The 25861-nt window shown below is 37.9% G+C and overlaps 3 protein-coding genes across 3 annotated transcripts; all 3 read right to left on the reverse strand.

Moving 5' to 3' along the window:
* Positions 1-108: 108 nt before the first annotated feature.
* plk3 (polo-like kinase 3 (Drosophila)) lies at positions 109-6731 on the reverse strand. Its single transcript, XM_059563463.1, has 15 exons — positions 6438-6731; positions 5021-5128; positions 4816-4932; positions 4598-4727; positions 4411-4498; positions 4234-4329; positions 3932-4130; positions 3652-3778; positions 3412-3524; positions 2883-3000; positions 2387-2470; positions 2128-2290; positions 1822-1951; positions 1496-1609; positions 109-1399 (listed from the first exon to the last, which is right to left on the reverse strand). The coding sequence occupies exons 1-15, from the start codon at positions 6636-6638 to the stop codon at positions 1202-1204; spliced, it is 1986 nt and encodes a 661-aa protein (XP_059419446.1). The 5' UTR covers positions 6639-6731; the 3' UTR covers positions 109-1201.
* Positions 6732-8376: 1645 nt separating this feature from the next.
* cacybp (calcyclin binding protein) lies at positions 8377-10265 on the reverse strand. The gene is made up of 6 exons (XM_059562780.1): positions 10109-10265; positions 9631-9844; positions 9447-9543; positions 9128-9227; positions 8942-9036; positions 8377-8700 (listed from the first exon to the last, which is right to left on the reverse strand). The coding sequence occupies exons 1-6, from the start codon at positions 10124-10126 to the stop codon at positions 8541-8543; spliced, it is 684 nt and encodes a 227-aa protein (XP_059418763.1). The 5' UTR covers positions 10127-10265; the 3' UTR covers positions 8377-8540.
* A 701-nt stretch (positions 10266-10966) lies between these two features.
* On the reverse strand, positions 10967-16683 carry mrps14 (mitochondrial ribosomal protein S14). Its single transcript, XM_059564258.1, is given in 5 exon segments — positions 10967-11031; positions 11034-11148; positions 11375-11539; positions 16312-16464; positions 16579-16683. Coding segments are annotated over 5 exon segments (603 nt in total).
* Between the last annotated feature and the right edge of the window lie 9178 nt (positions 16684-25861).

Below are 25861 nucleotides of genomic sequence, written 5' to 3' on the forward strand. Positions count from 1 at the left end.
TGTCAGTAAGTTTTCTTATGCTCAATTTAATTTCTAGCTGAGGAAAAGTAATACATCTGAAAAGAGAATAAACTCGAGACAGAAAATTTATATTTTCAATCAACTAAATTTATATTTTCAATCAACTTTATTCCCCCCCCCCCCAAATACATAAAAAGTGATCATACTGAACATTTCCCAGTGTTGACACCATACAATTATGTTACATCAATAAATAAAAAACTATAAATAAAAATATAAATAGAACACGTGCCACAATTAATTAATAATACTTGTTAGGATTTGTCTGAGGGTAATGGCTTTCACAATGTAGGTATTCTGAAGACTTATTTAACACTTACAGCCATGGTCACAGTTTTGAGGACATTAGGATAACTTATGATGGAGCATGTCAAGTAAACAAAGCTGGAGGCACACTGAATACATAGTCTTTTTTTTGTCTCCTCAAGTACAGACATTAAAGATATAACTTTTAACAGCAAAAAGCTTATATCAGGTGTGTATTTGTAGTGTTTCTTCCCCCACTCCTAGCTATCTCTCTTGGAAAACCAAGTATGAAGACTTTATGAAGCCCCTTTTATTCCCTTTGTGACTGAAGCTTGGGATTCAGGGCCATTATTGCACAGAGGAATCCATCAGAAAGGCACTTTAGTCTCTCCCACTCCTAACTGCTCCTCCATGAATTACAGTTCCACCTCAGCCATCTTTAAAACTAATCTCATTAAAAGAATAACCATTTGGTGTCTGCAGCTCTTCTTTGTGTACCATTTAGTGAAATAAAATGTTTAAAAAAAAAAAAAACCCAGGTGATAGAGCATAAAAAAGCCAAGCCCATTTTGCGCAGTGTTTGGGACAGCGCAAGCTAGACGCTTAAGAACCCTGTGAGTTTTATGCCATCTGCATTTCAGTCCAGTTAAAAAAAAAAAAAATGAAAAAAAAAGAACAGGCTTGAATTTTGGTTGTGCACACTGTGAGTCAAGCTGGTAGTGTGATACTGTCGGTGTAGGCTCAGTCGCAAAAACAACAAAAGAAAACCAAACAAAACAGTGCACCATAGTTCAAAGAGGCCAGCCAATGACCAAGGACAGGAGATCTTTGTGGCAACGTGAAAGCTTCCCCTGATTTTTTCCTTCGTCGTAGTCCTTTTTTGCTTCTCAAATGGAAGCGGTAAGCAGCAAATCGCAATCGAAGTTCTTAGGCATTATGCATTGGTGTAGTGCTGGAGAAGCTGTACCACGTAATGAAGCCGCTGCCGGAGCTCCGAAGAGCAGCCCCATTCAGAAAGCACATTCAGAGGGTAGGAAGAAGAGATGCGCTCCTTACTGATGTGCGTCAGCAGGTACGAGGAGTCCGAGGTCTTGCACAGGATGATTTTTGTGTGGTCTGTGTAAAAATTAACCTGTGTAAGAAAGCGGACAGAGAGGGAATGTTGTGAATTGGCCAATCAATTCAAATGATCAATGTTTCATGTGTTTCTGCATGATCTGAGACTCACCTGTATGGTTCGGTTGTCAAAGAGCATGACCAAGGCGTGATCAGTTTTAATCCACTGCAGAAGCAATGGAGAAGAGCTTGGAGATGGCTGGTCCTCACAGTTGATATCTCCACCCTACAAAAAGGAAAAATTGTTTTATAAAATAAACTATAAATCTTCAAAATATTTGTACATGTACATATTTTCAAAATATAAATCAAATTCCATTTGAAAAAGGTTAGTGCTGAACCTCAATAATAGTTCAACTTTATCATTTAAATTCGATATTTAATAGTGCATCTCAGAATGTTTAGATTATATTTTTGAGGGAGAATTTTTGGACTTACTTCCATCAGGTTCTGCTCCATGTAGTTAGCCATCAAATCCACTATGTGTTTTTGATTCTGGAGCTTTTCTGGTAGAGCATCGGCCGGAAAACTAAAGTGTTTGTTGTTTGTCAGACAGAAACGTACAGTCCTGCGGAAAAATGAAAAGAAGAACTTCAAATAAAAGGTAAAGCTACTTAAAAACAATTTGGTTGGAAGCAGAGAATTTGTAAAGAGTAAAGCACTCTATGTGGGTCAATCAGAGCTCAGTCCAAATGCCAGACTGGAGACTCGGAGAATGGGAGCACAGAAAGTAAGCTGACATACCTCCGCTGGTCACACAGGCTCAGATGAGTGCCTTCGTTGAAGAGTACACCAACGTTTTGATTGGAGAGCTGGTAGCCGAAGCCGTATTTGTTGGAGTAGTCGACCCACTTGGTTACCCATATGAAAGGCTTGGTTTTAGAAAGGCAGGGGGGGTTTCTTGAAGCTAGAAGAGGAAAGGACAATATTTGAGTATATGGTCAATGGCTTGAAAACGGCCATTGCTTAAGCACCTCAGTGTGACAAGAGTGTGGGAACAAACCTGTTGGCATGGAAGACAAGCAGCTGTTAAGAACCTTCATGGCAGATTCGGCTACAGCAGCAGGGGTAGGGATATCGTCACTAGCTGAGGGGGGAGAACAAAGTTAATGATTTATATATGGACAGCAATTGAAAGTAATTAATAATAATAATAAGAAAAAATATTAGTGGTGTCTTGGTTATATTTTAAATTCTAGACAACAGATGTTCTGCTTTATGTTTTTGTAGAAAACCTCGACCTTAAACTCTTGATTAGTAGTGTAAATATAAAAAGGTAGACAAATCTATGAAGGGTAGAACTGACAAGTCAACTTGCTGCTAAACGAAGCAAAAACGGAGCAAAAAAATAAAAAAACATTAGGCCAGGATGTTTTTGGACAAACTTGTTCTTAATAGCTGCCTTTGAAAGCCTGGGGGTTGAGCCTAAAATAGGCTGCACACATACAAAACTATTTGCTGCTGTATGTCGGAGCGAATCTGCTTCTACGGTCCCTTACCATCAGTGCTGCTGGCGACAGTGCCTTTGAAGGAACGAGACGCAGACTTTCTGGACTCCTCCTCGGCCGGGGTGTCCAGAGGACCAGAGCTTGCCAGTTGAACCGTGGGAGAGGTGGCCTGAGTATCAAGAGAAAGTCATATTGTTTTTACAATCATAAGTACTGCCTTATACCCAGTTTTAAGCAGTTATCATCATGCACAGTGGACAACTTTTTTCCAATCAAGCTTAAAAGACCCATTTGTCATGCGAATAATTTAGCAACTGTGTGGGTTTGATTTGCAATTTTGGGTTTGGTCAGTACAGAGTAAATCAGAGACATTATGCACAATAGCTGGACGATTGCACTCTATTATTCATCTACAGCAGGTTCCAAAACATCCCCACAGAGCCCACTTTAGTGGTGCTTAAAAACAGCATGCATACTGATGCGGCTCTCTGTCAGGGTCATGAGTGATCCAGGGAGCGAAAGTTTACAGCGAAGCTATTAAATACACACCAATGCACAAAAATGTAAGATGAATTATTACCTCATTCCCTCCCATTGTCTTGTAGCTCATTTGCCGACCGATGGAATGCTTCACCATGCCGGAAACCAGTTTAGAAATGTCATCTTTCTCCTCACAAGGTGTCTTTTCAACAGCTGCAATGACATTTCAAGTCAATAACAAAGAAACTAATGTCAGAAACTAAGGTTTGAATCAAACCAATGGTGTTATCTCAAGTAAATCTATTAAAAATCACATTTTGTATCTGAAGTAGGCACGTACCTTTCGGCTTCTTCTTACCAAAGAGGCTTTTAGCCATCTTGGTGAAGAATTTCTTGGCGGGGCTGGGTGGATTAAGCTCAGGCACCATCACACAGCTGCTGGGAGGGAGTTTTTCTGGGGTGAAGCCCTGAGGGAGTTAAATAGTAGATGGATTGCGGAATTAAAACAAAGTAAACACTTAAAAACAAAAACACTGTTCCTTATAATGAAGTTAAAAGGAAAACGTTTAAATGTATTTGGACACAGATGAATGATTACTCAGGCTTATTAGTATGCTAACCTTTGTGAAATACTCATGGGCCAGTATCTGATCCAGTGTAAGGCGGTCAGAGGGGTCTTTCTGAAGGACTGCGGAGATCAACTTCTGTGCGGATGGAGTGAGGGACTGAGGAAGGCTGTATTTCACTTCCTTAATACACTTGTAGGTCTCTTTCAAGTCTAAGGTTTCAAAAGGTGGATTCCCACATAGGAGTGTGTACCTAAATTAGACAAGGAACTCGTCATCAGGGCTGCCACAACTGATGCATCATAAATCAACATCAATAATGTAGAGTTATGTAGAATAGACTTGATAAGGCTTACATTACACAACCCAGAGACCAAACATCTGACTCTGTCCCATGGCCTTGTCGGTTTAAGACCTCTGGTGCCAGGTAGTTTGGAGTCCCACAGATGGTCCTGTAAGGATATTTTACATCAGCACACCGATAAAGTGTAGATTTATTAAAAGTTAATGAGGAAGAAGGCAAATAAACTCACTTCTTCCTTTGCTCGACTGTCTCCAATTTTGCTGCCAGCCCAAAATCTCCTAATCTCAAGTCCATGTTTTCATTCACAAAAAAATTCCCTGCAAAAAGAAATTAGAGCATTATCAAACCAATTGAATTTGATGGATGTCATGCTAAAATTCAAACAGGAGGCTAAAAAAACAGAACAAAACAAGTACCTAGTTTGAGGTCTCTGTGGAGGATGCCTTTGTTGTGGAGGTATTTGAGCGCAGATATGATCTGTTTGAGGTAGTAACGTACTTCTGGATCTGTCAGCGTATGTCTTGCTTTCCAAATGTGTGCCAGAGACTGAAAATATGGAGCGCAGGTTTAAAGTAAATGCCTCGTATTCACCAAATCAGATTATGAGAGGTCTGTTTTTAGCAGATCAACTCACCTTCCTGCTGCAGAGTTCAAGGAAAATGTAAATGTTGTCTTGGTCCTCAAAATGATGAGAAAACTTCACCACATGCTTGTGTTGGAGGTTTTTGTGAAGCTCGATTTCATTGATGATCTGCAGGACAAAAACAATGAATAAACATTAGAGAGGCAGCTAGAAATGTGATGATTCTCACATGTGTATTTGGCTATTGTCCATTTACCTTCTCTCTCTGGTGTGGCTTTGAGACTCTGCTCTGAGGGATTACTTTCACAGCATACATCTTGTTGTTGGCAAGATCCGTCATCTCATAACATCGTGCAAAACCACCCTAAAACGAAAGCCATTATATATCAAGTCACTCAGAAGGTTTCAACAAGAAAAACGCTGGTGTTTAAACTTCGGGTTATGATTAGCTAAAGCGTTTGGCTGCAGGTGCCTCAACAACTCATTGTCCAAAAAACTAACTAATTGCTTACAAAGACAACATATCTGGAGATTACCAGAGTTGAAAATTAGATTTGTATGTTTTCAGCATCACTAATGTCAAGAATGCGGTCTAGTTCAGAGTCCATCAATACATCCAGACTAGTATTTGCGATCTAGAATTGGTTTTCAGTTAATTTCGATCCTTTGCACAATAAAAAAGGTCCATAATCCAATTTGCTACTGCTTGCTCTTAAACAAAATGGCTATTAATTATACAAAATAAAAAAAATCTTTTTTTTTTAAACATTTAAAACAATCTACTTTTAACTTTGCAGATGTTGGTAGTTGTTGTATTTTTATTTTTTGTTGGAGATGGTACCATTTATCGGTTGACCCGATATCGGTCACATACGAATCGTCATATCTGCATAAAATTGCCTATTGGTTTATCCTTATTAATTAGCAGATTAGTTTAGCAAATTCTGATTTTTTTTTAAACATCTAAATTTCTCTCTCTCTCTCTCTCTCTCGCTCTCTTTAAAAAAAATCTTCTTGGTCTCCAATTTCAAATATTTAGGGCATGTTTGCACCAATCCTTAGTTTATTTCTTACTTTGGTCCCAACACATGTACAAAGGAATGACGTATTCTTTTCCCAATCGACCAACCCCTCCTTACAGCATCGCTCAATGATGCAGCACTTTAATATCTGGGATTAAAGAGACTTCTAATAATTAATTAATTAAAAGAAGAATCTTGTTTTGTAAACAAGCGAACACCACCTGCAGAGTGGCCATTGGTTTCACTGATTATGATCAATGCAGAACATTTTCATATATGCCCGGATTAATTCATGTAAATGGTCTTTTCCTGACATCGAATCAAATCAAATCTGGAATCGTATTAAAAATCCATCCAATAGATAATGGACAATATTTGAAAGTAACAAAGGACGCAGTGAGGGAAAACCAGCAGACCGGTTCTAGAAACACAGACAGAGCGGACTGCAGTCCAGTGGTTAATGGTGCACCATCTCCCAAAACCAGCCGAACCTGCACTAGCACGCGCGATACCAGAACGAGACCGATACATTGACCACCGTCCTCGTTTGAGCGCATCAGGAAACGCGATAAAAGAGACAGTGACAAAACGCATAAATAATTAAAATGACCAGCTCCGATTTATCCCAAACACTGAAAAACAGATTGGTACCTTTCCCAGAAGCTTTCCTTTACAGTACGATCTTCCCGTCTTTGCGTCCACCACCACCTGCGCGAGCTCCGTCTTAACGTGCTCTGATTTACTCCGGTTCGGCTTCGCGGGCGGTTGAGGAGCTTGAGACGGTTTGAACAAATCCGGATTCATAGTTTTACAGGGAAGACGCTGCGCTGAGGTAAAACAAGCGGGATCCATTCATTTATATAGATCCTTCGACCTAGAAAATAATTCCTTATGTGTAGTCCTAGTCCCAGTACCTTTGGAAGTTTTTTAGTCCTGCGAGTCAAACATGCTCGCCACCGGAGACCTGCAGTATATAACCTCTCCGTGACGTCATGGGCATGGGCGGGGCGATAGACGGGGACGTCTGGAAAAAGAAACAACGTCATTGGCTGCTGGAGATTTAATCAAAGATCACAGAGAACGTGTTGCAGAAAAAGTGAATGAAAACCTAATAACATCATCCAATCATGGTTGCCGTGATTATGGACCTCCAAATGACTTGCACTGGCTGCTTTAATGACAGTGTTTCTTTTTTTTCTTCTGTTTAGGGTTTGTGCACTAGACGACATGCCATTAAAAAATTTTAGTGTAAACATTTGTTTAGCATTATCATATGTGCTTTGAATCATTTCATATTGGTTAACTGTGAAACCCTCCAATTCTTTGCAGAGATTAATTCATGATTTTAGGTCATACGGCGTAAAAACTATATTTACAGATGCCCACCATGTGTTACACTTTATCACATCGTACATTTTATCATACTGTATCGTTATGTATCATTCAGAGTTGAATTAGGCATAATGTGGATGTAGCCAAATTACGTCACTGTAGAATATACAGCTGTATAGAACTGAACTGAGAAACTTATGGTTTCATGAGCCCCCCTGTGGCTCAATACATAAATTACGGGGACTTTTTTTTTCACATGTTTTCTAGATTAGAAAATGATTCTGTGACCGAAATTATAACCAACAAACACTAATTCACTGTTTAGTTTAGATTAGTTCCATTCATACATTTAATATTGCATCACAGCAGATTTATGAACATTGGTCTTTTTAGACACTTAATAAATAAATAAATAAACAGATGAATAGTTACTCAGGTTAATTAGTATGTTAACCTTTGTGAAATACTCGTGGGCCAGTATCTGTATCACAACATCCAGTGTAAAAGCGGTCAATTTTCTTTCATTTAACACTGAAGGTCTATGGTCCTAAGCACTAGAATGATATTACAATAAACTTTTAAATTATTTCCATGATTTTACCACAATAAATATAAAAAGCTCCTTGTGGTTTGACAAATAAACTATGAGGACTATTTTTTAATAAATACAAAAAAAATCAATAAAGTGAAATGAGAATTTATAAATTGCAGTACCAGTAATAGAAGTCCATGACAGCAATATTATTTTTTGATTACCAGAAGCAATTAACTTTTTCATTTTTTAAAGACATATAGTCCTAATTGCAAGAATAATATTGACTTCAGTAAGCCATTTGTTCCCATAATTTTACCACAAAAAAATAAAACATATGCATATCCTGTTTTCATGCACCTCCTTGTGGATTTATAGGTAAACTACAGGGATTATATATTGTACATAAAAGAATATGTAGCTAGATTATCTACATTTTTAATTAACAAACACTGTTTTGTTTTACATACAGAGTTTATTTAGTTCTCTGTTTTCTCTCCATGATGATGATAATAACAACATTGCATGACAGCAATATTTAATTTTACGAGCGCCCGAAAAAATTAATGAAATTTATTTTTATTTTAATTTACCACGGTTTAGGTACATTGGTCTTAAGTGCAAGAATAATATTGATCTAAAATCCACATTTGAAGATTTGAACAAATGAACATTTGTTTACCTGAATACATAAGGAACTACTGAAAATGATCAACTTAGTCAAAATTACAGTGGGAAGCGAAACATTTAATGAAACAAAACTTTCAATAACAGCTGCATGCAACAGAAAAAAGTAAAACAATATATAAAATAATTGATTAAATTGGAATGGCATGTATGCAGCAGCTGAATTTGGATGCTTCATTGTAAAAGCAGATCAATAAGATGGCTTAGAAGTCAAAGTCATCTGCTTTGGCCTTCTTCTCCTGAGACTCAACCCAGGCCTTATTGATAGTGCGTTTCATCTCGTCATCTCCATCCGTGTAGATCTTCTTCAGGACACTCATCAGCCCCTCGCTTGGATCAGTATTCGCATCCAAGTTGGGTTTGCTAAAACAGACAGGTTACAATTCAATTAGCTTATTATAATTTGCGGAACCAAATTTAATATGATGCTTATGATGCTAACCTGATAATAGTGCATCATGCAGTCTCATTTTTTTTATATGTATACTTTTATCGCCTTCATTTTTTAATGCATAAATCTGCACCATTCAATTTAAATTTTGCTTTAATATAGATTTTAAAATGTAAAACCAATAGAGATTAAAAGTGTGTGCATTTTACTCACTCTTTCTCCTTAGACTGTTTTTCTACTTGTGTCAAGCAGTCCCACTTTTTTGTTTCCGCCTTCTTGCACATAATAAGGACCATGTCTGTTTTGATCTGTAATCAAATGAAGCGCAGCCTCTTTATATATACAGTTTTACAAATCAAATTTCCAACTAAATATACAATAACAAAGAAAATTACAAACCTTTTTACTACTCCCTGCTACAATAATGGGATATAAAAGGTTGTTGACTGTCATTTGATGGTTCTTCCCATCCAGGTCTTTAACTAGAACATTGAAACCTCTGTGAAAACAGAAAAGCAGGACATTAAGAACACCATTATGCTGCCCATTTACTTTGGTTGAAAGGACCTTCATATATGCATAAGCAAATGTATGATGCACACACACACACACACACACACACACAATAACACATTACTCCCTAACCAAATATTGAAAGAATAAAAAATAAGCAAAAATTATAAACTAAAATAAGGCAATATTCAGTGTGAGATCACACCTCTCTGTGAAGTTGGCCTCAACATTTTCAGCTGGAATAGTATGTACACCTTTAAGCGTGATGTAGATTTTGACGAATTTGTCAGACTGGTCCCATCCTAAGAGAGAGACAAACAATGACAGGTGTATTAGACCATGCTTATCATTGTGTCATAGCCTATGCCTATTATTAGGTACGAACGCACCATAATTATTAATTTTAACTGTGTATCCTTTGAGTGTTGTGTCTGTTTTGACTCCAGAGTCTTTCTTTGCTTGCTGCAGTTTCTGCTGTCGTTGCTGTTCCAGCTCTTTCTCGATCTTCTTCTGCTCTTGCGTTAACACATCCCGCACGCGCTGGCGTTCACATTTCTCCAGCACACTCGTGATCTCTTTAAGATCACTCTCAAGACCGGCGATCTAATCACACAAAGTCAAGTCTGAGATCAAGTAACTTACAGAAGCTTGTTTACGTGTTCATTACAGCAGAGGTGAGATCAGCAAACAGCTGTCATCTCACAGACAAGTGATACTTAATTAACCCAATGTGTATATTGTCCTATAAAACATGAGTTTCATTCACGTTCATAAGCTTCTTTATACCAGTGCACGAGGCTTTAATAGTACAATGAGAACGAACTAACATTAATAAAACACACACACAGAACGCACAGTCCATTATACCATCTCACTGATGTCCATCGCTGTCCTGAAGAAACCTTAGAAAACCACTTCTGCAGTTTCTAATTTATGTGATGAAAATGAACTTTAATTTCACTGTGATTCCGCGCTGCGTGTGCGCTGATATGCATTGAGCGATGTTTCTAGAAGGATTCTTGCTTCCGCGTTTATGTCAAAATAAAAGTCCTCCTTTTAGTGGCCTTTGATGACCACAATTAAGCTTCTAAATAATTCTTACAAACACCAAATATTCATAACCATGAAAAAATAATTACACTGTTGCAAACCTATTACATTACATATAGGGTAAAATTATTCTTAAACAAATAAAATACAAAAATATATACAATTTTTTTTAATGTGCTCATAACGTTCAAGATATATAACAGCATCCAGAAAATATACTCAATACATTTACTTGTTAACAAGTAAAAAGTTCTAGTTTACGCTTGCTTAATGTAAGGAGTGCTCATTTGCCAATGTACAAATAAAGTTAAAACCTAAAAAATAAAAATAATAATAAAAAAAAAATTATTAGCACATTAAACATTTTTTTATTGTCTCTTCAATAAAATAACTTACATAATTTGCAATCAGTTGAAGCCAAAAACAAAACAAAAAAAAGTGATTGTGAAATCTGAATCAATTTAGTAGAGATTTTTCTCTACATAGTAACTCCTGACCTGCTCCATCACTCCAGATGAACTACTGCAGACATGAAGAACATCAGACCAACAAGCACCTGCAAAACCAACAAGCAGGTGGATGTTGGTTTTGCAGCTCTGCATCTTTACATTTTATGCATGAATATATTTTATTGCACGGTTTTAGAATAGAACACTTATAAAATCCCATGGCTGATCACCACATTGATCTCTGTATTCCAGACATCCGGTTGTGGTCCGCTAAATGGCGAAAAACAATGCAACTAGACGCCACCTGCGCTTGACTCCACGTGGACATGATGTCATAACACACCAGTTGCAAATGCGAAAGGGACAACTGTCTCGAGGCAGTGCGGCAATCTCTTTATCAGCGATCTCCTGAGGAAACAAACATGAGAGACATGGCGTGTTTTATTTTTCGTTTCAGAGCAATATTTTGACATGTAATTCATACGTTCATTAATTACAAGTCGAAATAAAGGTAAATGACTATGTAAATGGGTTTAAAATCCTACAGTGAAAAAGCCAAACATGTAATTTACATGGAAAACAACTTAAACATATTAACTTCCGCTGAATGAAAACTGAAAGACTTTGAACATACCTGTAGCTCTTTTGGCAAAACAGTATTCTTCCCAATGGCATTAATGCGCAGTCTTGTATCTGCATATTCAAATGCCATTTGTCTCCTTTTCACAACTTGTACCATTCTACAGTTAACATAGTAGCTCTTGACCTGCACTCTCACTCCAAGAGAACTTGTGCAGGCCTGAAGAACATCAGACGAGATTTACATTTGGATATGTGTGTTTTTGAAATACACCAAGTCAAAAACCCAAACTCAATTGAGACAAGTGAAGCCCATTTTTAGCACTTCCGTTTCTGACACGCAGACTCAAACTAAGCTTGATGACGTCAGCAACCTGTCTGACAGATGTAAATTTTCTAGTAGCTGTGCGTACAAACTGCCATCGTTAAGCTTGCAGAGACGGCGAGCTTGAGGGGGGAGTTCTTTGGCGTGAATGAGCAGGAGTAAGTATTCTGATTAATTATCTTGTATAGTATTTTAAAATGTAACGCCAGGGCTTGTATCTATGGGCTTCTCTCTTGACGTCTCCCCCATTTGCCTGCGAGCTTCTCCTCCTGTCTGTACGGTAATTTCTCTACTGTGCGACAGAGAGTCGAGTGGTTATGATGCAATCGTTAGCCTATTTTTACAAAAACTGTTTCTTCGGGGCCATAATGTAACATAGAAGGTAATGGAGCCCTTTATATAATGTTGTGTATCTTTAGAAATAAATAATGGACAAATGGAGTCTTTAAACGCCTCAGATGTAAAGTTATACGCTGTCAAAGTGACGCCAAAATGAATGGGAGTCAATGGGATGCTAACGCAAGTGAAGTTCTGCTACAAGATGGCGGCAAGCGGTCGACTTCAACTTCCGGTCGACTTCCTTCCCGCATGCCAGTAAGCGCTTCTTATTCTTATTCTTTGCTTGTGTTTAATGGCGGTTGGCAAACCAGCTTAAAGGTTCAGGTTGTAGGACCTGCCACGAGAGGGCACACTATCAAAACAATAACAATCACGTGGTTTGATGATGCTAAGAAGGACCATGGAATGATGGGATTTGTTGTCTTCTATCCATTCGGTGACGGCCATCAATCAGACGGAAAGATAAATCATGGATTTAACGCGAGTTCAACAAGTAGATTACATACAAAGTCAATGCAAAGACGCGATCAGACTATGGATCAGACGCGTTCTCGCGCGGGTCTACAGATGCGATGCCCCACGTTTGGCGTGTATGCCCCATAATACTAATCTTGTTGGTCGTTATAATAACATACGCTTTCTGTAAAGATATGAATCAAAACAACTCACCTGTCGAGTAAATCACAAGTGAGATCGGCATCTCTTTCTATTTGAAGTTTGTCGCGAAGCTACTTCCGCATTTGTCCAGGACACTGTTGTCATGTGGTTTCTACGTCAGTAAAGGCGGTAACAAAGGGTAACTAACGTCATTGACAGGCGACTGCACTGCCCCATGTCACTGTTTAAAATGGGAATTTTCTCATGATTTACAAGTAGTTGAAAACATTAGAGATATTGTTAGTAATCAGCTGGACAAAATATATAACACTAGCCTAGTGGTTTTTGAATATTTTACTGCAAATATCATACAAATTGTACAGTCGTGGCCAAAAGTTTTGAGAATTACATAAATATTGGAAATTGGAAAAGTTGCTGCTTAAGTTTTTATAATAGCAATTTGCATATACTCCAGAATGTTATGAAGAGTGATCAGATGAATTGCATAGTCCTTCTTTGCCATGAAAATTAACTTAATCCCAAAAAAACCTTTGCACTGCATTTCATTGCTGTCATTAAAGGACCTGCTGAGATCATTTCAGTAATCGTCTTGTTAACTCAGGTGAGAATGTTGACGAGCACAAGGCTGGAGATCATTATGTCAGGCTGAGTTAGAATGGCAGACTTGACATGTTAAAAGGAGGGTGATGCTTGAAATCATTGTTCTTCCATTGTTAACCATGGTGACCTGCAAAGAAACGGTTGCAGCCATCATTGCGTTGCATAAAAATGGCTTCACAGGCAAGGATATTGTGCCTACTAAGATTGCACCTAAATCAACAATTTATAGGATCATCAAGAACTTCAAGGAAAGAGGTTCAATTCTTGTAAAAGAAGGCTTCTGGGCGTCCAAGAAAGTCCAGCAAGCGCCAGGATCGTCTCCTAAAGAGGATTCAGCTGCGGGATCGGAGTGCCACCAGTGCAGAGCTTGCTCAGGAATGGCAGCAGGGAGGTGTGAGCGCATCTGCACGCAGAGTGAGGCGAAGACTTTTGGAAGATGGCCTTGTGTCAAGAAGGGCAGCAAAGTTCTCTCCAAAAAAAAACATCAGGGACAGATTGATCTTTTGCAGAAAGTATAGTGAATGGACTGCTGAGGACTGAGACAAAGTCATATTCTCCGATGAAGCCCCTTTCCGATTGTTTGGGGCATCTGGAAAAAGGCTTGTCCGGAGAAGAAAAGGTGAGCGCTACCATCAGTCCTGTGTCATGCCAACAGTAAAGCATCCTGACACCATTCATGTGTGGGGTTGCTTCTCATCCAAGGGAGTGGGCTCACTCACAATTCTGCCCAAAAACACAGCCATGAATAAAGAATGGTACCAAAACACCCTCCAACAGCAACTCCTTCCAACAATCCAACAACAGCTTGGTGAAGAACAATGCATTTTCCAGCATGATGGAGCACCGTGCCATAAGGCAAAAGTGATAACTAAGCGGCTCGGGGACCAGAATGTTGAAATTTTGGGTCCATGGCTTGGAAACTCCCCAGATCTTAATCCCATTGAGAACTTGTGGTCAATCCTCAAGAGGCGGGTGGACAAACAAAAACCCACTAATTCTGACAAACTCCAAGAAGTTATTATGAAAGAATGGGTTGCTATCAGTCAGGATTTGGCCCAGAAGTTGATTGAGAGCATGCCCAGTCGAATTGCAGAGGTCCTGAAAAAGAAGGGCCAACACTGCAAATACTGACTCTTTGCATACATGTCATGTAATTGTCGATAAAAGCCTTTGAAACGTATGAAGTGCTTGTAACTATATTTCAGTACATCACAGAAACAACTGAAACAAAGATCTAAAAGCAGTTTAGCAGCAAACATTTTGAAAACTAATATTTATGTAATTCTCAAAACTTTTGGCTACGACTGTACCTTTAAGATGCATTTCTGCTACTACTGGGGGAAAAACAATCGTCTAATCAACTCTGTATCTCTTAAATATTTCAGAAGAAAATCATAAATCGTTAACTGTTTATTCCATACATCTTGCCACATACTTCCCACTGCTGTTTTAACAATACCTTTTACGTCTATTTTACTTAAAGACATTTCTATTAAATCAATCTCTTCTTTTCTCAATGCTGACTTAGCCAGCTTATCCACCTTCTCATTTCCTTCTACACCATAAAAACCATCAAAACTGTACTCTTACTATTGTTTGATTTATTCTATATAGATTCTGTAAAATTTCTTAAAGTATATCCTGTCCAGATGCTATTTAAACTGTTTAATACTGAATATGAATCTGAACAAACTACTACACTTACAGGATTCATTTCTCCCCCCCACCACTTCAAATTTATGGCAACGTTTCCATAATTTATGTTGTGAATACAGATATATCGTTAGATAACCTCTTAATGGTGCTATATTTAAAATAAAGAATATATATGGCTGCTGCTGTATACCCAGAATCTGGATTTTTTTTGACCCATCCGTATATATTTGAATACTATTAAAATAGTTTTGTTTCAGATATTGATCCACTACTATTTCTTTAGGCATACACATTTCCTTTTCATTTATTTTAAAATGCAACTGGAGATCTACAATTAGCAGATCTGTTACCCTAAACAATTAGCAAAAGTTATACTTGGCTGTTGTAGGATATAGCTGACAATATTGCCACAACTGGCTGCCTTTGGATGGTTGTCATGGCGAATCATAGACTGCGATTCACTTTTGAAAAGTCCACAGAGGATTGTAGCTCTGAGCATCTATTATCACCAGCCATGAAATTAGCTGTGTAAAAAACAGATTCGTAAGGCACAATAATCAGTAAACAAATCAGAAAATATGAAGAAAGTAATCTACATTAAATAGTTTGTGTGTAATTTCAGTACATGGCCAGATAGGGGCAGAATGTCACTACTACTAAGTAATCAATAACACCAGAATCCCTGAATATATTATGAAAGTTTGGTCATTAGATGTCAAAGGATTAAACTAACAAACGTGCTTTAACAAACTATAAGAATAACAGGGGACAGAGTGAACCTTCTGTTTTAAAACTCCTCCCTCACAGCTTGATGTCTGAGGTAAGTTTGCTCATTATGTGTATGTTGACATTTTTTCTTTTTTTTTAAGCCAGCATTTACAATGCCATTTCTTATACTTATCTAACATTCTGTCATTACCACATCATAAATAAATCCCCTCAATAAAACAATGCAACTGAAAAGAGGAAAAAAATCAGACAACAACAAAATAACAACCAACAAACAGCTCGTTAGGTGCTTCTCTGCATGACATTGGTTATTGTTCAACCCCAAGGCATTCATTAAAAAAAACAAGTCTAGTAAGTTCCTGTAGTATTTTCCAAGCATTCTTCCTTTGTTAAAAGATACAAAATGTCACAAGAGGACGAGTCCTCATTCCGTATTGCAGACCAATCAGAAAAGATTTACTCCATTCTCCTGGAGCTACCCTGCCTCTGGCTCTCATTGAGAGGAGATTGCTCTGTGTCCCCTTAAAATGAAGCTTCGGACCAACCTTTGAAGGGAGCATGATTTATGATTGATTTGAAAAGCTACCATCACCATATTGTCCAAGGGAACCAGGATGTAGTGCCCCCTTAAGGCCGGCAGGAAGGTTTTTAGGGCTAGAAAAACCGCCATCATCTTGAGGCATTTGATGTTTAAGCATTGCTCCAGGTTTGTCCAGCATACGAACCCCAGTCTGCCCTTGGACAGAGCTCCTCAACCAGAGTTGGAGACATCTGTCATGACCACCTTCCTTCTGGAGGTCAGCCCCAATGGGACACTTAACTGAAACAGGTGAGGGGTTTTCCAAGGGGACACAGCTCTGATGCAGCGGTGGGTTATCCTAAGATGAAAACATCCCAAGCTTCAAGTGTTGGTTGGGACATGGGTTTTGAGCCAATAATGGAGTGGCCGCATGTGAAGCATGCCCAGACGAATCACAGAGGAAGTGGCTGACATGAGACAGAGCGTCCTCTGGAAAGCCCTGAGGGGACGTGAAGTCCCGAGTCTGAATGACGCTGCTAGACTCTGAATTATCAGAGAGCTTTCCAACGTAATCCATGCCCTCATCTGGGCCGAATCAATAAAAGACTGCTTACTGTCTGGGAGACAGAGAGTTTTTGGCTGAATTGATTCTCAACCTCAAGCTGTTTCTGGTTTCTGAGCAGCAGCAACCTGTGAGCAATGGGTTCTTGTTCCGATCTGGCTAAAACCAGCCAATCGTTGAGGCAATTCAAGATGCTTATTCCCATCTGTCTCAGAGGGGAAAGAGCCATGTCCATGCACTCCGTAAACGTGCAGGGTCCAGAGACAGTCTGAATTGCTGAATTGACTGTACTGTATATTGTTAAGCCACCACCACGAACGCCAATCTCAAGATCAATCTTTGGTGAGGGGATGATCTGGATGTGAAAGTAAGTGTCTTTCAGATCCACTGATTAAAAAAATAAATAATAATAAATAAAAATAAAACAGTCCCTGGGGCATATTTGCATATGTATCTGCCTCAAAGTCAACATTTTTGAATGGCCATTTCATAAGCGAGCGGTTCAGATGTATGAGATTGAGAATGGGCCTGAGCCCGTCATCTTTCTCGGGAACAAGGAAGTAACGGCTGTAGCGCCGCCATCGTGTGAAGTTCCGAGCCAGCCTGGTAAGCCACTGAATAAGCCCTGTTCGCTAGAGTGGAGGTAGTTCTGCAGGGCTTAGATGGGTGGGTGATGAATGGCACAGGTACACAACGACTCCCTCTTCTAGAGCTTGCCATAAACTCATTCTTCAGCCCAGGTCCTGATCACTAAATTAATCGTAATTAAATCATTTTTACATAAAAAAATACACTTATAGTTCCACATATATAAAATATTGTGCAACTAATTCCATTTAGGACATTCCTGTGAAATATCTGGGCATTAATGCTGTTGATCTAAAAAGTTCACAACACAGTTCTTATTATTTAAAACTTACCAGTATAAAGCAGAATGTCATACTGTGACATACATGTGTTGCTCTTCTAAAGCTGAATCTAACATCTGCAACTTTGATCTTCTGAAGGTTTCTGAAGCATGAGCTTCAGAAATATTTAGTAAATTTCCTGCTGTTCACAGGCCACTCTAAGCCCACTAGTTGCTTTTAAATTAGATCAAAGCTTTCTAAAAACAAAGCAGATTCGGCCTGTGCTTTGTTCTTTAACAAATGAAAAATTAAACATATTGGTATAGTAGAGCTTAAGTAGAGTAAGTAGAGCTTAAGTAGAGCTTCACTTCTACTTAATTCATATTCAGGCATTCCAGGCTGATTCCAAATGAGAAACCAAATGAGTTTAAATGTGACATTTTTCAAGCAAAAAGTTTCCTGTTTAGTGTTTTTAACCTGTGCGAATAATTTTTGTGTGAGTGCATATTGCCTTTTTTTAGCATTGCCACTGGTTCATTTAAACGAAATCATGAATAACTTTTACAATATCCTATTTCAATTTCATGAGCTACTTGTGTGGGCAGTTCATTCTGATGCCACCATAGGCCTTGCAAATTCAGTATTTGAACACATTGCAGAAAGGAAGCTTGCAATCTAGTAAATTTGGGTACTTCAGTTCTAATTTGAGCTCAGAGAAAGTGAAATAGACCAATGTGATATAGTCTCCTTGTGCTTAACATGGTTGTTCAGCATCTAACTGTGACTTTCTCTGTTCTTTTGGTTAGTTCTCTTATGCCCTTCATGTAGTTCCAAGCAAAGGAATGACAGAGCAAAGTCATATTTAGAGGGAAGATAAACAAGTTCTAGATGATACACATGATGTTTAGCTGGAATGAGGCATGACAATTTTTATACACTGCAGAAACACTGATCCATAATAAACATGCTATCATGATGTAATATATCTATAATCTCTACATAGACATTGGAAAACAGTGGAAAGTAAGTCTGTAGTGAATTATGATGAATACTTTTGCAAGTTATTTTAATTTTATATCCTTTGTCTCAATCATTAAGCTGTGATGTACAGAACAGCTGAAAGACTGACAGTTGATAGCTTAGTTAAATACTCAACTTTCAAAGTTTGCTCTATGTAAGTTTTGAAACCATGTATAAATCAGTCATAGGAATGAATATGTTTCATAATTTTGGGAAGTCGTAGCCTAATGGTTGGAGATTCGGACTCGTAATCCAAAAGTGCAAGTTTGAGTCTCGGGCCGACAGGAATTGTCGTTGGGGGAATGAATATACAGTGCTCTCTCCACCTTCAATACCACGACTGAGATGCCCTTGAGCAAGGCACCGGACCCCCAACTGCTCCCTGGGTGCCGAAGCATTAATGGCTGCCCACTGCTCAGGGGTGTGTGTTCATGGTGTGTGTGTGTGTTTACTGCTGTGTGTGTGCACTTTGGATGGGTGAAATGCAGAGCATGAATTCCGAGTATGGGTCACTATACTTGGCTGTATGTCACATATGTCACATCAATTGAGATGTGGGTATTTGGATTTATTTAGCAAATAATTCATATGATTTATAGGGATGTGCCAGTTTTAATATCGGTACCGAATGGTACCCGGGCAAATTACAAATGGAAGAGTTCATCCTTATCCCCTTGGAGTGGGGACTTTGGAGTGAGTAGGGCACGTACGTGCCATTAAGTAGTTGTTGGGAATTACATAATTTCCTCATTATCTTCAGCTGGGATGTTCCCGTGACAATGCAGCACGTGTCCGTCAGCAGATTCATGATGGACATCGACATAAAAACACTATACATTTTATATTTTAAAAAGTTCTATATATATATATATATTAGATTTTATATATTATATAGCATATTTGTAAATATAAAATGTATTTTTTGCATTTTTCAAAAAAGATCCCACAAATTTAACTTGGAAGAAATTCAAATGTTCCACATGTGTGGAGATGCATGTTCTGAGCTCTCTACCATAAGGTAACAGGTGATTTGCCTCAGAACTGCTGCACTGTTTATTAGGCCTATGTAAAATCTTGGTTAGAAACCGGGAAACCACTAACATTACTTTTTGTTTCTATTTTTAAAGAAGCTTCTAGAATTTTTGACTAGATAAATTCAGTGCAGTATCTCATTTCCATTGCGCTTACTATCATTTCAGGCAGCCTTCCATCTATAAGATTCTTTTTGAACATGAGTTCAAGGCCTTCCTGAATTATGGAATGTTCTGTATTGTTCCCTCAGGTCAGTGTCAATCAAATAGCTGGGGACCGATGTCCTTGCCAAACGAGTCTATATTTTGTCGGTAGTCCCTGTTCCTCCTCTGTCTCTCCATGGGTCAGTGCATGTCTTTATCTGAATTTTACACCACAGTCCTGCTGTACAACAGATGCTGAAGCTGATCTATAGAAAAAGAGAGAACATCTATCCTGAAGTCTCATTTAAGTTGATTGTCAATTTCAGTAAACAAACAAGGACTCCTAGAACGACTCCTAGCAGTGTCATTTTTATTGATCGTTCAACCTCTAATTTCAGCACAGAGGCATGACAAGTATTTGATTAATGTTTTGTCCCCACTGCATGTCTGGTTTTGACATTAGATTAAGAAATAGAGACATCAGAGGGAATGAACCTCGCATGGCCAACCATCACAATCAGAGCGATCCTGCTTTCCAAACCTAACTGTTGAGCCAATCAAAGACAGCACAAGGACGTTTATGACGAGTCAGTTCCAATATGAAATATAACATGACAAATGGGACATTAGGACTCTTTAGAGCTTTTTTGCACAACCATCTTTGAATTAATTCAAAGGGACCAAGAAAGGTTAACAGGAAGTGTGCTCTCAGGGTATCCAAAACCCCTTTCCACTCAGTGGAGCAGAGTAACCAAACACAATACAGTTCAGCAGAGTCTGTAAACTTTATGAAATCTTCTTTTATTGAGTCAGGTAATTTAGAATGGTCTGCAGAGAGCATATGCTGATGTACACGTCAGCATGTGTTTCTGACCTGTTTTAATTATTTAACTAAGATTCAGTCTATAGGCGTTTGGGGAGGGCTGCCATTTTGACTGCCGTCTTGCAATGACAATCATCATACCTTAAGTGTCTCAGAGAGGTTTATTTAAAGAACATTTGTGACAAAGGTAAACAGAAAACTGGGGGAGGCAGACATTTACTTGTGTTGCACGCTCAGAAATTACATTTTGAGGGAGGGCCAGCGATCTGAAACTGATAATGCTGTCATAATTGTCTGTTGAAAAAATAAATGTCAATTGAAATGGTTGATCACGTGATGTGGTGCATACTTATTATAACTACATTCAGATCTTCCTAGTGAACTGCCTATCAACAATAAACAAAAAAACAAAAACAAAAAAGAAAACTCTTTCACCAGCACCATTTGATATTTCCTGCACACTAATCAACTTACGTTTCTTATTTGTATCTTTGGTCAATAGTCATGAAAAAAAAAACCTGATGTTAAATAATTGACATTTTAGACACAATATTCCCAGTTACATTGTTTATTTTTGCTCCGCCAACAAACATTATTCCAAACTAAATCAAAGGAGATTCAACCAAGGCCTCTCCAAGCAACACACTCATTAATGGCATTTTATTACTGAATCAATCAGTGTTTTCAAACGAATTGTTAAGTAAATGATGCAATGACTCAGTTATACACTTAGTTATTAATTTCCGAATGAATCAGTGTATTTGTACGAATCGATTCAGTGAATGATATAATAATTCACTCAAACTTTTAACTTGTTGCCACCTACTGGGGTTACTGTGTGACCCTCAGAAAGAATTGATGAAAAGCCTCTCTGGAATGCATAAAATAAAGAAAAACTGAGTACATCACAAATATTGTCAGCTTCCAATGCCATATGGGACACTTCTTCCAGAATTTGTTAGGAATACCACTCACATGTATGAAGTGAGGTGAAGTGACATTCAGCCAAGTATGGTGACCCATACTCAGAATTTGTGCTCTGCATTTAACCCATCCGAAGTGCACACACACACACAGAGCAGTGAACACACACACTGTGAGAACACACCCGGAGCAGTGGGCAGCCATTTATGCTGCGGCGCCCGGGGAGCAGTTGGGGGTTCGATGCCTTGCTCAAGGGCACCTAAGTCGTGGTATTGAAGGTGGAGAGAGAACTGTACATGCACTCCCCCCACCCACAATTCCTGCCTGCCCGGGACTCGAACTCACAACCTTTCGATTGGGAGTCCGACTCTCTAACTATTAGGCCACGACTTCCCAAATGTATGTATATATGTATGTATATGGTAAATGGACTGCATTTATATAGCGCTTTCAACAGACCACATGGCCATCCAAAGCGCTTTACAATTTTGCCTCACATTCACCCATTCACACACACATTCACACACCGACTGCGGTGTCTGCCATTCAAGGCGCCATCCAGCTCGTCGGGAACAGGTGTGGTTAGGTGTCTTGCTCAAGGACACCTCGACACTTGGTCAGGTGGAGCCGGGGATTGAACCACCAACCTTCCGGTTTGTAGACAACCTACATGAACCACTGAGCCACTGCCGCCCCATGTATAGAATCTGTGTTGACTCTAAGTTGATAAATTTACATTAAGTCAGGAGCTTTGGACAGTAAGTGCTTAAAGCAGAGTTTTAATATCCCTTTTAGGATCCATATTCTTTCCAACTAATTAAAACATTTTCTTTCTCTTATTTAGCAGCCTGAGCTCAGCTCAGATTCCCAATTGGAGACATGCAATCAAGATCTTTTTGGTCTGTCAAACTACAGCTGAATCAAGTATAATGGAACTGCATTGACAGAGTATATAATACTGCGTACAAGGCTGACTACCTACAACAAATTCAGAAGCTCTCATTAAATATGGTATCTACTTTGACTAAGGTGTGTTACAATAATGTGTAAAGACCGTAAAATTGTTTCCAAAACAATATTGTGTCATTTTGTCAAACTTACATACTTTTATATATTTTACACGTCATTTATTTTGCCTTGCAATTTATTGATTTATTTATTGTTATTGTTTGCATTTCCAATAATCTTAAAAGGATAGTTCATCCAAAATTAAAATTCTGTCATTATTTACTCATCCTTCTTTCTTCTGCTGAACGCAAAATAATTTATTTTGAAGAATGTTGGTAACCAAATGGTTGATGGTAGCTGTTTTCCATACTATGGAAGTCATTGGCTACTTTCAACTGTTTGGTTACCAACATTCTTCAAAATATCTACTTTTGTCCTCAAAAGTTGAATTTTTTTATAAAGATATGGAACAACTTGAGGGCGAGTAAATTATGACAATTTGTAGTTTTGGGTGAACTATCCCTTTAACACAGGATTTTTGTAGATATATAGACGTCTGTTCTCAGTCATGGATTTTCATTAAATCTGTATTCATTTTAAGAAGTGGAAGACTGTAAAGTCGCTTACAAATATTGGTAGTCGCGGGTCGCATTTTTTTGGGCTTGTTTCTAAAGTGTAGTTGTTTATTTGGGCTTGTTCCCAGCTCCATAATAAGTTATCAAGCAGATATTTTCTATATGTTATTTAAATGTAGTTCTAGTCTGTTTTCTAATGTTAAATAATGTTTAAAGGTGGTTTAACTTCCTCTTGTGTTCATTGTCCTGAAGCTCAGGGGGGAGAAAAATAAATAAACTGTACCGTGTGTGCAGTTTTGTAAAACTGCGCACAGTTTACCAATCTGTCCACATGGATGTAAATTGACAATCTGTACCCAGTTTAAAATCCGTCCCCACGAATAGACCTTTTTAAAACCGTGCACACAGTTTATTTATTTTTCTCTTCCCAGAACCTAGGGGGGTTAGAAAAAGAAAAAGTCGTTGTTTTGGGCTTGTTTTCACAGGCCTGGTTGCTTATTTGTCTCGCGAGATCTGGCAACACTGTGTGAGTGCGGAATCACAGCTGATGCAATCCATTGGGACTATATGAATTATATTGGAATTATATGAATGTATAACACAACCCAAGCGTACTGTTGACAGTGTGATATAGAATATTGGATCTGTGTCTCACACCTATGTGAGCTGGTAGAAGCTTTATTTGCAGAGTTGAGAACTTATGGCTTTGATTTAAATTTTAAATTCTTTTCCCATCTAAGTTCACTTATGTCGGGGTTGACCTTCAAAACCAGCCTAATAAAACCCAGAAGCATTCCATCTAAATATGTTTAAGTACAGAGATTTCATTTTCTTTGATAGATTTCCTTGCAGCTTTGTCTTTGTGGCCTCAAGTCTCTCTGCTTCTATAGTAGACTTTAAAACAAACATGCTGTAATAAGTTGAACTTTCAGAAGAGAGATGAGTTTTACACCTCTGAGTTTGTCTGAAGTGTAGTCTGCTTATAAATTGATTACAGTTGCTTAGCAATAACCTGCAGCTACAGTTTAAAAAACGTTTTTATAGCTACAGGTTATTATAGTAATTGTAATAATCATAGACCTCCAGCACAGCATTCAAAAGTTTTCCTTCCCCTATTCCCCTCTATTTTTTATTCTGTGGGCCTCTCACGTAGTCTTTTTTGAAATATATACATATTTCCTTAATGCACAAACTCTTGCTGAGCCTATGCCTCATAAAAAAACATGGTGAAAGCCATAAGTCTGCTTCACGCCATGCCACATTTCTGCTGAGTTCTTGTACTCAACACTGGTGGCCAAACACATTAATCAGCATACACAGATCCTCTTCTCAAATAAACTCATAGAGAGGGTGAAAAATGAGTGACAGCTGAAAGCTGCATTTGCTTTGTGGTTATCATCTCATCTCATCATATCATACTAGTGTTGAAAAACTGAAAAATAATTCAATAATTCCAAAGGAAACTGTTTTTGATATATTTGAGGATGTGTTAGGAAGGACCTCAAGCATGTGTAGCCTATCGCTCAAAGGGTAAGTGATTTAGAGCTCTCTGGAAAATGTTAAACATGCGGTAGCAAGATTTTGACTTCAACCGTATATATCATTCTAATGCATTCATTGGTACACAAGTGGTAAATAAATATGGCCACTTAATATTTAAAAAAATATGTTTAGTATTGTCACACATGAGTAAGTATACTGACAAGTATACTTCCAAGTGATTTTTTTTTAAATGAATAATTTAATTTAGCAATGATGCATTCAACTGATCAAAATTTACAGTAAAGACATTTACAGTATTACAAAAAAAAGGAGGGAAGAAAAATAAAATAGTATGTTTTTAGTATGATTTTCAGCATAGATAGAAATATTTTTAATATATAAATATTATACTTGCTGTGACAGGAATAAATTAAATTTTAAAATATATTAAAATAGAAAATATGAATTTTACATTGTAATAATATTTTAAAATATTACTGACGTTATACCACTTTTTTGATCAAATAAATGTAGCCTTGGTGAACATAAGAAACATCTTTCAAAACATACCTCCCGAAACTTTTAAGTGGTACTGTATATTAAATAAATTTAAGGAAACAAAAAAGAACAAATAATAATGATAAATTAACAAATATAGTTGCTTATTTAAAGTACTAAAGTACTATACTACTATAGAGTTTTATAAAATTAAAAATGAAAACTGTAAACATTTACTTATCATTTATATAAATGAATACCCTGACTTTTAAAACTTTCTTTCTTCTGTTATTTATAGCAGAACATGCAAAACAACATTTGTGCAAGGCTCTTTTCGATACAGTGAAAGTGAATGGTGACCATTCCCTTAGATTCCCTCCTTAATGTTCCTCACACGCCGCTATCATATGGTTTCAGAATCAGAAGATTTGGAATGTAGCAAATATGCTTTTTTTGATGCCTTTAGTGTGCCTTCACAATTCACTTTCACTGTATGATTCTGTTTAACTACTACTATTGTGTTGAAAGATAATGTTGAAAGATAATACATTTTGTATACAGACTTAAATTTGACATTACCTTAAGTCTGCCTTTTTCACCAGTATTTAAACCATAGTAGTGCAGTAGCAGTCTGCAAATCATTTCCCAAAAAGCAGAACTGCATGTAATTAAAACAGGTAGTAACAGTGTTTACTGTGTTTTCAGCTGTAATTAAAGACAAAGACATGCACACAATCACAATCCACAATGCAGCTGGACATTTCCTGACTACAGAACAATTTCTCCCTGTTCTCCTTTATGCCTTACACATTCCCACCACATGTGAAAGTATCCAAATATTTACGGAGACAATCAGGTGTGCCAAAGATTTTTTTTATAGTTCTTAGACTCTACTTTTAG

The sequence above is a fragment of the Carassius carassius genome, chromosome 12, assembly GCF_963082965.1.
Source record: "Carassius carassius chromosome 12, fCarCar2.1, whole genome shotgun sequence".
Classification (NCBI taxonomy): Eukaryota; Metazoa; Chordata; class Actinopteri; order Cypriniformes; family Cyprinidae; genus Carassius; species Carassius carassius.